The following is an 11,796-nucleotide window of genomic DNA, read 5'->3' as shown; positions in this document are numbered from 1 at the left end:
TTTTCGCTGCAAGATTCAGATCAGTCGCTAAAAGACTTAAAAATGTACCGCTGTTAAAGCATACCACGTAATAATATTGGATTGTAGTCTTTTTGCTGTAAGGCAGAAGTAGCATCCGCATTTCCACTGTTTTCTTCTGTGTATTTGATGAAGACGCATGTAATATTAACAACAGAAAAACTGCTGCAGGACACTGCTGTTAATAAACGAACGAATATTGGAGGAAATTTACATTTTCTTATTTAGATTGGTCTAGTTTCTTTATGAAAAATTTGATGAAAGAAGTCTTTTCATGTCTTAGAGCCTTTAAAAATATTATATTACAATACATTTTGCTCAGTAATTATTGTAAAACAAATTTCTGCATCGAAGATCACTTAAAAAAGAATACTATAATTAGCCAATCGTTAGCCATGGTTTCTTAAAAGAGAGTCTAAATGAAGTTAATGACAGTAACAAACTCTGAAAAGCTAAAAGTTAGCGAGACACAGCTAAAAGATTAAGAAAACAAATAGCTGAAATTAGTTTTCTGTACCATAAAATGCTACTTGATGGAAACAATATTAAAAATCTTTTCCTAGAAATTATAGACAACATATATAATGCATTTAACGGTGGGAAAAATATATTTTTTACATTTCAGGATGAAATTCTAAGGCTACTTAAAATCTACCTCTTAGCTGTATTTGGCTGCAGAAACGAACTGGGCAAGCTGTATTTGGCTGCAGAAACGAACTGTGCACTGTGTCACTCACCGACTCTGGTTCGTAGGGTGTAATATTACAGTATCACCACCGCGTGGCAGCAAAGGATCTCTGGAGCAATAAATCTGTTCAACACAGCTCTGATAGAGAAAACTGTTTTTGTTGACAGGTGAAAAACAGGCGAAATGACTGTATCAATTTTTCAGTGCTAAAATAATGTCATAAAATTTCTAGTATTTAAGATTACTGTAATATATTTTATTTGATTCAATTTAAAAATAATTATAATTTTTCAGTGCTAAAATAATGTCATATAAAATTTCTAGTATTTAAGATTACAGTAATATATTTTATTTGATTCAATTTTAATTAAAATGATTGGGATTTAGTGTTTGTTTTTCAGATATCTTTGCTATTATTAAACCATCATATTTTCAGTTTGTACATTTATTTATCTTTCAGATTTTAAGTGAAGTCAATTTCAAGCTCATGGGCTTCTGTGACATCTAAAAATGATTTTAATTCAAACCTCAGCTCTGTGTGGATCCTGGCGTTCCATCGTTGGCCTAGTTTCCTGGTGATGAGTCTTATTAAAAATGGCAGCATCTTCTCTGTTTCCCCTGCACCTGGACGGTCTGACCTCAGTCTCCTCTTCTATTATTAACAGCTTCACATCTGACTCATGCAGACGAGTTGGTGTGTGGGTGTTTGGGCGAGCCTGCCCCCAAGGAGTCCACTCTGATAAACAAGCAGAACATGGAGGGTTTTTAAAATAAGCAGCCCCGTGAGTCTGAACACAGAACCTACAGGTTGAAGGTGTTTTACTCAAGACAAACAATGGACGTTTGAGGTTTTAATGGATTTAAAAAGTGTAACCCCACACTCCACCCAATAACTGCTAGGATTGGCTCCAGCTTCCCTGCAACTCTGACCATGGCTTCGCAATAGAAAACCAATCCCCATTTTTCTCTTTAGCACCTCCTTTTGTAGATAGAGCATCATCACAACCCACAAGGCCAACTAGTTTTGAGCTTTTGCTTCTGAATTTAATTTTAAAAAAAACTGTAAGTCTTACAAAAGTGTTTTTTTCATCAAACAAAAAATGGAAAATTTGTGCAAACCTTTCACTGTGGGCGCCCCTACCAATAGTTTTTGCTCACCTTAGTGGGACATGCCCCCCACTTTGGGAACCTCAAAGCTAAAAAAAGCTAAAAAAAAAAAATCAAAAAAATCCAAAGATTACCATATACTTATTACTTCTAAGCAGATTGAATGACAGAATGTACAGTTAGCTTGACCTAAGAAGAAAATACATTTCCTCCTGACTCTCCTTCTTCCATTTGAGTGTAATTGGATTTGAAGTTATATTGTTGATCAACAGTGACACCGAAGTACACAACACATCAAGCTTCTGTACACAGTCACGTCATATTCCTGTATACTCCTGGGATGAGTACATGTTGTACTGATGTAAGCAGACGTAGGGCTCCATTTGAAATAAACAACAAGAAATGGGAAAGCTCCAGACATTTCCAGAGTGGTATTAGTCCAAATATTGAACAGCACTTCTGTTGTCACTGCCGGGAAATTGAAGGTGGATTGAGAAATGTGTGTCGTACAGAAAAAAAAAAAATCAGTCCCACATTTATTCCTAATGAATAGACTCCAGGTTTGCAGCCGCAGGGAAATTACAGTCCTGCGTTTCCTGGCTCTGTGGCTGCGAGTGACCGAGGCAGAGGGAACGGATCATGTCATTGACTAATAAATAACATGTCTCTGCTGCATTATACCCTCTTCCAAAATGTCACCTGTGCACACAGTGGGCGTGTTTGTGTGCCTGCATGTAAATCTGTCCTATCAGAGTGCCAGTCACACTGTACGGTGGTGAAAAGGTCGCCGTGCGTGATGTAAAACCAACCTTTGCTGCTGCTCACCGCCACAGGTGGCATACATCCTGTGCATGAAACCTGCACCTTTGGTCAAAGCATATGACCTTTTGCTGCCTGTCTGCTGCTGTAAGAAGAAAAAGGATTGGATTTGAAAAATATTCTTACATTTTTGTACACACAGAAAGTTAAATATCTATTCACAGATTTCAGTAACAAAGGTACAAATCAGGTGTTGAGCATCTGTAATCTTTACGGTAAAGGTCACAATACATCGTAATAGTCAATAACAGAAAACAGCATCATCAGTCTGTCTGCTGTGGTTTTTAAACATTCAGATAATCCATATATATTTCTATTGGAAAACTGCACGAAATAATGAGTGTGTGCTCTAGAAAAAAATCAACTCTCAAACCTTTCAAACTGGGCTCAGTTTCTCAGGCGGTGTAGACCAGCCACTAAACAGCAGATCCCTCTCAGCACGTTCCTCCAGCTGCAGGATCCCGACCAGACGTTGTTGTTGTTTTTTTACTTTAACTTCTGGTGAACTTCATAAAGCTGTGTGAAAATTTTGAGTTATTTTGAGCCACATGTATCACACGTTGGAGCCATACAATACCAATTGTCAAAATATCAGTATAATATAACTAAATATAATATAACTAAAATATTAGTTTTAATTCACTACTTACCCTGGTTTGCTTAGTTGAACACAATCCTGATGTACTGGCAGGAACTGAAGAAAGACACACAAACAAAACATATCAATTAGCTAATTCAGTGATTTATATAGAACCATTTTCTCATACCAGACCAAACAATCAGAGAAAACATCTGACTGTATTTAGAAAAAAAAGATACAAAAGTAATGTACCTTCTCTACATGCTAGTTCAACTCTCCAGTTATCTGATGACCCACGTGCCGTACAGACCCAGGTATTTACATGCTTGAAAAAAAATTCCATAAAAGCTCTCGTAAAGTAACTTCCTGTAGCTCGCACAGTACGATGACACACATGCCTCTGTCTACGTCAGAACTCAGCCTCATAAGCCTCATGATGCTGTCTGTATGTCCAGAGGGCTGCAGGCTGTAACAGTGTGTGTGCTGGATGTTAATGTGTTTGGGGTGAGAAGTGCAGCAGGGTGAGTCAGGGGTGAGGTGGGGGGGGGTCGCTTCTACAGAGGGGTATGTGACATTAACAACACAGGTGGACAATGTGGACATAATATACATGAAAAAAAAAATCAAATACTAACTCGTACACAGACACACACACACACTCTCACACACAGGATCAACCTCAGTCCCGCAGGCTCTGCCAAAAGGACATTTATTTAATGTGAGCTGAACGCCGTCCACGTACATGTGTCCAGACTGGAGCCCGAGGCAGAGAGAGTAAGAGGGAGAGGTGAGGAGTGGGAGGAGGAGGGCGGAGGGTGTGTTATACACACACACACACACACTAAAGCAGAGATGAATGAAGGAGCGCGGCGGTGACAGGGAACGCTGCAGGGGCCCTCGCAACGGTCGCGCTGCATCTGATGGTCATAAGCGGAGTTGCGGAAGAACGGAACGGAACGGACCACAGTGAAGGAAACAACAAAAGACTACACAGTGATGGGAAGAGGATGAAGAGGAGGAGGAGGAGGAGACTGAGAAAGGAGCAACAGCAGGGGTCGAGGAAAACTGTGGCAGATGGAGAGGAAGAAAAGAAGAGAGGAAGATGGATTAAGTAAGACATGATGGAAAAAGTAAACGAGTGGAAGAGGGAAAAATGAAGAAAAAGGAACATTGGGATGTGGGGGAGGATTATATGACAGGCTGTAAAAACAGATTGTAAAAAAGATCAGCTGTGCATCACAACAAGAAGCAACAACCGGGAGTGATTTCTGACGTTACCGTCGCCAATCACACGGGGGCTAAAAACTGTCTTGTTAGAGGCAATTACATTATGCAATATGTTTACACAACTGGCCACATGAAGCAAATTCACGCCGCTCCACACACAGCTGCCGCCCTGATAAAACACGCGTCCAGCGGTGCATGCTAACGTGAAATTGCGTTCATTTAATCGGATTCACGGCCTGCACCGATCACAAACGCTCACAAGTCAAGAGAGCAGCATCTCTGCCTACCATCACGGCGCTAATGTCTGGGGAGCTATTTTTAAAAATATAAAAGGAATCGCTGGAAATTCCGTAGAGCAGAAAGTTTGAGCACATCATGAAGATGTTTTGTTTTTAAATCAAAACTAGTTATAAAATTCAGTTTCACTATACAACTATAAAGTTGGGAACAACATGAACAAAAAAAGGCTAGCTGTCTTGTGAGAAACTGAAGAGTCGGAAAAAAACTGGTAGTAAAGTGTGATTTAGTCGGGAGCTAACTCAGCTGTCGAATACATTTGTACTTAATACATTAATACTTAATTACATAAAGTAATTATTTTATCTCAGCTTATTTCAATAAGCCAGAAGAATTTTTGTTTTTGCATTTTAATTACTCTGTTTCACTAAGGAAACTGTTTACTTTCATGAATCAATGCATGGTTAAGTAACACAACTCCATGATTGGACTGTCACATACCATAAATACAAACTATATGAAAGTGTGTTATTGTATGCTTGACAATAACTTGACAATAACTTGTGAAGGCCACTGATAAGGTACGGATCTGTCTATTTACACACTTTCCTTTGAATGTAATTTTAGATTTCCTACAATTTTATTGGTTGACAGTCGAGTCGTCTACCACGCAAAAATCAAACACATTATTCTTTGTGTTGAAGAAATATAGCTGAGCTCGTCCTTTTGGTTTAAGTCACTGAACCACTAAGGCACCATCTGCAATCCGCACACGTTTAACACGACTTGAAATCAGGTGGTTGTATGTGAGACCATCAGTGTCCTAATTCCCTGGATGTGACCCTAAGAATAACACTCAATGTTTGTGTTGACAGCGACATGACCTCAATGGGCTGTGTACCTTACAGCTATTTGGCTAAAAGCTCCTATCACACCTACCAATCCCTTACTCCACCCCCCATTGGCATTAGTATTTCGGCTACCTTGTTTTTTTTTTTTTTTTTGCAGCCTGCAGATTGACACGCCCCTTATCTTTAGAGAAAATGACACATCGATGATTCCCAACAACTGTGTCACGGCATCATCAGTTGACTGGAAGAAATATATCCGATTTCACTTTATTGGTCTGAAAACTATTATCTCTTTACTGCATTAAAATCATTAAATACTTTTTAAAAACTTTTTACAGCAGATGGCTTTGTATAAATTCTAAAAAAAAATAAGGAGATTCCAACAGTACAAGAGAATCTTTATGTCTGTCTTTCTTCAATTCCTGTGACTACATCTGCGTTGTGTTCAACTACACGGGTCCCGGTTTCACACTAAGTAAGTAAATTGTGACTAACCTGAAACTTCACATCTTGGTATTAAATGAATGGGCCACAAAGTTGTCTCTAAGATGACCATTCATAGGATTTGTGCTGGGACAGACAACTGGTAAAATATGACACATATTCTATGGAACCGTCTCTATAAAAAGAGGACGCAGCATGAGGATTGTGATCGTCTTTGGAAAGTTTGAACACATGATTTTACTTACTGTAGTTTGATTGTTAGAAAAAGTTCTAATTTTCCATTAATCCCATGATGGACGTTTACATTACAAGCCATTTAGCGACTTACAATTTGAGTCATTCTAATTTGAGTTTATAAATAATAAACATTAAAAGTACAGTTGATGGACGTAGGTCATAGAGTAAGAAGAATAGTATGTCATAAAAATATGTCATAAGAATATGTCATAAGAATATGTCATAATTAAGTCATAAAGATAGTAGGTCATGGAGTAAGAAGAGGTGCATGTTAGATTATCTCACTGTACCTGATTTATCAATGTCCAGAACCAGGATTGTAATTTCACACATCCAAAAGTTCTTGGTTTTCCTCCAGAGGAACAAAATTGAAAGATGGAGCTGCGGCGTGAGGGTCTGAATAATCAGGAACGGACTCTGCGTACAAATAAGGAGCAGGTTTCCTGGAGGAGAGTGAACAAATATAAAGAAAATAATCAGAAACAGAACAAGACTGCAAATGTACAAACATACTCCAATAGAATGTAAGAAATGTCCATTGGAACAAAAACCTATTTGTTTTCATTGGCGCTAGTCGTGAACATATTTTCAAAAATTGATTTTCTAAAGAAAACAAGAAAAATGACTTTTTTAATATTGTGAAGTCAAATTTTTTACTTTTTAACATAAGATCCAAATTTTTGCTGTTGTGAGTTTCACGCCACTTTTTTTTACTATCTTCATCAATGCCCTGGAGCCAACTCTTGGTAATTTTTAGACTAGCTAGATTAGCTATTTTTGCTTAGTCTGTGGATAACTGTCATTTAGGGAAACATTTGGATTTTTGCTTAGTCTGTGGATAACTGTCAGCATTTTGGGAAACATTTGGGAAAGTGTAACAGCTTTTGCTTAAGTATCTAATCATTTTATCTTCCGATACAGTTGTATTACCGGAACACATTTGAACCATTAATAAAATATAACTTTCTTTGAATGTCTGACAGTCATTGATGAACAGTCCACAAACATTTAGCCTAGTAAAAAAAATAAAAAACAATCCAATAGATCTATGATATCAGAACTGTGTTCTTATGACCATATATGTATATGAGCCATATATGGATTACATGGGCTACCCCAGATTTGTAAGCATATTATGTCCTACAGCGGTGGTTCTCTAACTGTGGTACACGTACCACTGGTGGTACGCATGCGCATGGTACATGGGGAAAATTCACATTTTCACATTTTTCACATTTTCACATTTACACTTTCAATTTCAAACAAATTTTAAACGAAGAGAGACACCTGTACATATAAATAAATAAATATCCCTCTTATTTTAACCATTGAAAAACAACAGGACAATGTGTGTTCATCATTGTCTATCAAAATAAATAAATTAGGTAAATTAGGTTAATATCACTTATGATATTAACCTAAGACTAGCAATAAAAAAAACTGACATGAAGTCACTTCTTTTAAGGTAAACAATGTAATAATAATAATAGTAATTATTGTTATTGTAATGCATAATATTTGTTTTATATTTTGTTTTTTTAATATTACTTATTAAATTAAAGATATATTGTAATGCATAATATTTGTTTTATAATTTGTTTTTTTAAGTTTACTTAAATTAAAGATAAAAAAGTCAGTTAAGTGCAGCTAAAATTGAGAAGTTACCTCTACATAAGAAAAAAACATAAGAGTCATTTCTGTTCCTCTTTGTTCGTGTCATCGTCCATAAACCAGGATGATGCTGACATGAGTCTATGGACTAACGTCAACAGTGTTGACGACATTTGGCAACAACAGCCTGTGGATTGTTGTCATCAGCATCAGCATTACAGGGAGGATATAACAAAAAGACATACAGTAGCTGTGCACAAAGGCAGTCTGGTCACTTCAACAGACCAAAAGGCGACAAAGTGCGTGTGGATAAGAGAGAGACACAGAGAGAGAGAGAGTGAGCTAGAGAGAGACAGAGAGAGAGACAGAGAGTGAGTGAGTGAGGAAGTGAAAGAAAGAGAGAGAGAGAGAGAGCAGCAACAGTCTCACCCAAAGCTGCACTGACGCTCGGACACGGCTGCAGCTCCTCCGCTGCCATGGAGCTTCACAGGAGTTTGGGATGTGTACTGATCGGAGTTTATCTGTGGGTGACGTTCTACTGTCAAGGTGAGTCCCGGCGACGCTCTGCCGGTCCATGAAGGATATATGTGTCTCTCACAGGAGCTGCATGATCATCAGTCAGACGGGTGAGAGCTGTGGCTCCGGTCACACTCAATGACTTTGGCTGCGCGTCCTTGCGCATTTGGAGCGACAGGAACGTCAGAGCTGTGAAAGTAGGCAGAGGGGAGATGAGTGTTTGTGAGATGACGCTTCAAAAGTTTCTCGTTTGTGTTGTCTTAATCTCCTGCACCACACTGCTGCACATGTGCAGCGTGTTTTCTTTATTAGACACACAACATCTGTCCCGGACTAAGGAGGTTGACGCACGAGGTCCCTTTTTATCCCTGCAGTGTAATCTGCAGCTAAAGCATTGTTCGGTGCGTGCCAGTGTACAGAGGATATTCATACAGGACTCCATGAGGAGACTAAATCTCTATATGTGCTGGAGAGGCTGTGTTTTTACACACAGTGTGTGTAGTTTTCTATACCATTAGGATTAAATTGACTTTGGTTACAATGGAGTTTTTTCTGTCTTTAAGTGCAAGAAGGTCATAGGAGAAGGTCACTGCTTCAAACTTTGGTCAAATCACAGTGATCTGGATGGACTCACAGTGCCCCCACAGCCCCATTCCTTCCACCTCACTCCCATCTGACACATTCAAAACTCCGGCAAACTTTATTGTGATTATTGTAATTGCTAGTACAAAACAGTGGAATTTTCCCAACTGTAATAGCTGTCAATGTGTCGGTATGGAGAGGAGTGGGACTGTGGGAGGAGATGTGGGGGAGTAAGGGGTAGACTTAGCTCTAGGCTAACAGTCAATTGGGGGCGCTGCAGAAGAAGTTTGGGAACCACTGTATATTGAAATGAAAATTTGTTTATTTCTATAGCGCCCCCTGCCCTTGTACTTTTTGACAACGATTCAACCTCCCAAGATCGTGAAAGCCCGTAACTGGTGGACAATAAACACACAAACTTGAACTATTTGGATAAAAATGGCTGTAAAATTATATTGGCTCCGCGCCCCCTATGTTGGGAACTCCCAGATAAATAAGTGGCTCTTGAACTGCAATTCGTGTATGTGCTATTACAGGATCTCCCTCCAGAAATTCTCACACAAGATCTTAATTGAAATAAAAAAAAAAAAACTAAGCTCCCAAACAGGTGCTTTTCATTATCGAACAATGAAATGTTTACAAGGATTGTTTTTATTCTGCCCAGTGGGTGATGCCCAAGTAACTGCAATGTCCTAAATTGAAAAAAAAAAAAAACACTGAAAAGGGAATAGATTCAACTAGACTTAGACATGCTGCCCACTGAGAAGGAAAGGTTCTATTTAAAGAACACTAACTCTGATCCTTAGAGGAACGGTGTGTCAGACAAGTTGGAATAAAAATAGTGTTTTTTTAACATATGTAGTTAATAGTAAGTCAAGCCAGTGTATTAACAGTACAGCAAAAGAATATTGGACATTGAAAGTGGGTCTTAGCAGTTACACCAGGAGGGAGTACGGCGCCCATAGCGTAAAATATTGTCCTTTCTAAGCCATGTTGTCACACTTATCTTAAGAAAAAAAATTAAAACATGTTTGCTTAACTGCCCCGAACTGTGAAATGACACACTGAAGTGTAAGGGCCAACATGATGTAGGATTACCACCTGTCCCACCTTCTGCTCCACACTGTACACTTGACATAAAAAGCACTTATTGTGAGTGATTTATTTTCAGAAGCTCCACCATGAAGAAACTGGAGATATGTTCAGGATCATTAATTCCTAATGTATTTATAATATTAGTTTTTATTCCCATAAAGAGGTCTACTGTGTAATTACATTTGGCACTTTCAAATGCATAATTCTATGTCTATACCTTTAATCAGATTAATAACATTGATACAATTTAGTCAATTACATATTTAAAAGTGCTGGTTCCCAAACTGGAGGCTGGGCCCCCAGGATGGGCAGAGGTATTGCAAGGGGCAGCAAAATGATGTAAATGCTTTGATGTCTTTTTTCTGGGTTTTGTTTGTGTTTTAGGTAATAGCCAATGTGAGAACATTTGGATTAGGATTGTTGGTGTAGTACCACAAGTGGCCACTGGGAAAACAAAAGCAGAGTCTTGTCTATGGTTTTACTGTTTAAGGAGTACATTTGCAGTTTTATTGGCTCAGTAGGTCTATGTATCTCTAAGAAAAGTATCTGACAGGAAGAAAACATCGTACACTTGAGGCGGAGAAGTTAAAATGATGCAGCGACGTGCAAACGTAAAGCAGTGTGTTCTCAGAAACCTTCTATCGTTCTGTGTACAGCAGAACCTCACCTTGAAACTTTAGTTAGCTGAAGCTACCAAAGTGACCTTGATTTGTATTCTTGCACAAAATAAGCTGACTGGACAAGTCATCGGGATCTGTCTCCTCAACTCTTTAGACCTGGGATATGTATTGATCTTTTTTAAGGATTGTTGTTAACCAGCTGCTTTAATGTGATTCGATTTCCAAACAAAGTTCCCCAAATGTTCAGTGCACCTGATGTTAATCAATACTTAATCTTTCTTTCTGTGGTGGCCGAGTCCTTGGGTTGCTGCTCGTTGGTTATGGGATGAAGGATGTTTGAGATATTTAGTTAAGACTTGGAAACTTTAAACCCTGTGGATTCTCTGCCAGCACAGAAAAAAAGCAATAACTTGCTGGTTTTTCATTCAACATTAACGTGAAGGTGACACTATCATCAATCAAATTCATCATGGATGTATCATCTATATGCAGATGATACTCAAACGTAGAGCAGCATATTGCAGATGAGACATCTTAGTGGCCTTTCCAGGATGATTTTTTTCTGGCTGGTTTTGACTACATATGTTTTCAATCACCCCGTTCTCTGCAACTAATGTGGCAACTAATCCTCCAGGTTTTTTCATTTTGGTTTATCTTTCGTGGTCTGCTGTTTTTCTTTTGTTTGTGAATGTTAATGTTCTGCGTTTCCTTCTAATTCTGCCACTCTGATTCAAATTAAAGACAGACTCTTTTTTTAATCAGTCTTTGCCTTAATGTCCCCAAATATCCCTCATAGAGGGAAGTTAATTCAGCTGCAAGCAGCCAGCTGTCTGGAGTCTACTTAATGCTGCAGTATTTTGTACACCATGGTGAGAAGACCCAGACAGTGCTTCAGAGTGTGAAATGTATATAGTTTGGTGTAATTGTTAATCACTTTGTTTTGTTTTTTGTGAAGTTAATGCATGTTCTGTATAGGCTTTATACATAAATATATATACGTATTTAATTGAAAATCATCCTTAGCCACTGATTGTGCTTCTTTATTATGAAAACATTCTTTTAGAGTGAAAAACAGAAGTATGGTTCATATGTCTTTGTTGCTTAGTTAATTTCACCTTTATTGCACCAGACACGACAGATGAAGAATAAGATTCTTATTTACAA

At 38.3% G+C, this 11,796-nt stretch overlaps 1 protein-coding gene and 1 long non-coding RNA gene across 6 annotated transcripts in view; one reads left to right on the top strand and one right to left on the bottom strand.

Moving 5' to 3' along the window:
- LOC103383905 (uncharacterized) overlaps window positions 1–11,796 on the bottom strand; it is a 40,740-nt gene that overhangs the window by 6,908 nt on the left and 22,036 nt on the right. For 3 of the 5 annotated variants that reach the window (XR_003050581.1, XR_003050582.1, XR_003050580.1), the window contains exons 6-12: window positions 8,249–8,524; window positions 6,499–6,651; window positions 3,283–3,326; window positions 3,006–3,148; window positions 2,623–2,717; window positions 1,234–1,442; window positions 756–829 (exon numbers count right to left, since the gene is read on the bottom strand). This is a non-coding gene — a long non-coding RNA (uncharacterized LOC103383905). Of the gene's footprint in view, window positions 1–755; window positions 858–1,233; window positions 1,443–2,622; window positions 2,718–3,005; window positions 3,149–3,282; window positions 3,327–6,498; window positions 6,652–8,248; window positions 8,525–11,796 lie in introns of all 5 variants that reach the window. The other 2 variants (XR_003050583.1, XR_522043.3) reach the window with 2 other exon arrangements.
- LOC103383904 (neuronal acetylcholine receptor subunit alpha-7-like) overlaps window positions 8,296–11,796 on the top strand; it is a 29,603-nt gene continuing 26,102 nt past the window's right edge. The window contains exon 1 of the mRNA XM_017035318.2: window positions 8,296–8,365. Within this exon, the coding sequence (XP_016890807.1) occupies window positions 8,296–8,365 (70 nt within the window). The remainder of the gene's footprint in view (window positions 8,366–11,796) is intronic.

This window comes from Cynoglossus semilaevis, chromosome 9 (genome assembly GCF_000523025.1).
Source record: "Cynoglossus semilaevis isolate Cse_v1.0 chromosome 9, Cse_v1.0, whole genome shotgun sequence".
Classification (NCBI taxonomy): Eukaryota; Metazoa; Chordata; class Actinopteri; order Pleuronectiformes; family Cynoglossidae; genus Cynoglossus; species Cynoglossus semilaevis.
Note: the sequence above shows the minus strand (reverse complement) of the source record. Positions and strands in the feature narration are given on the sequence as shown.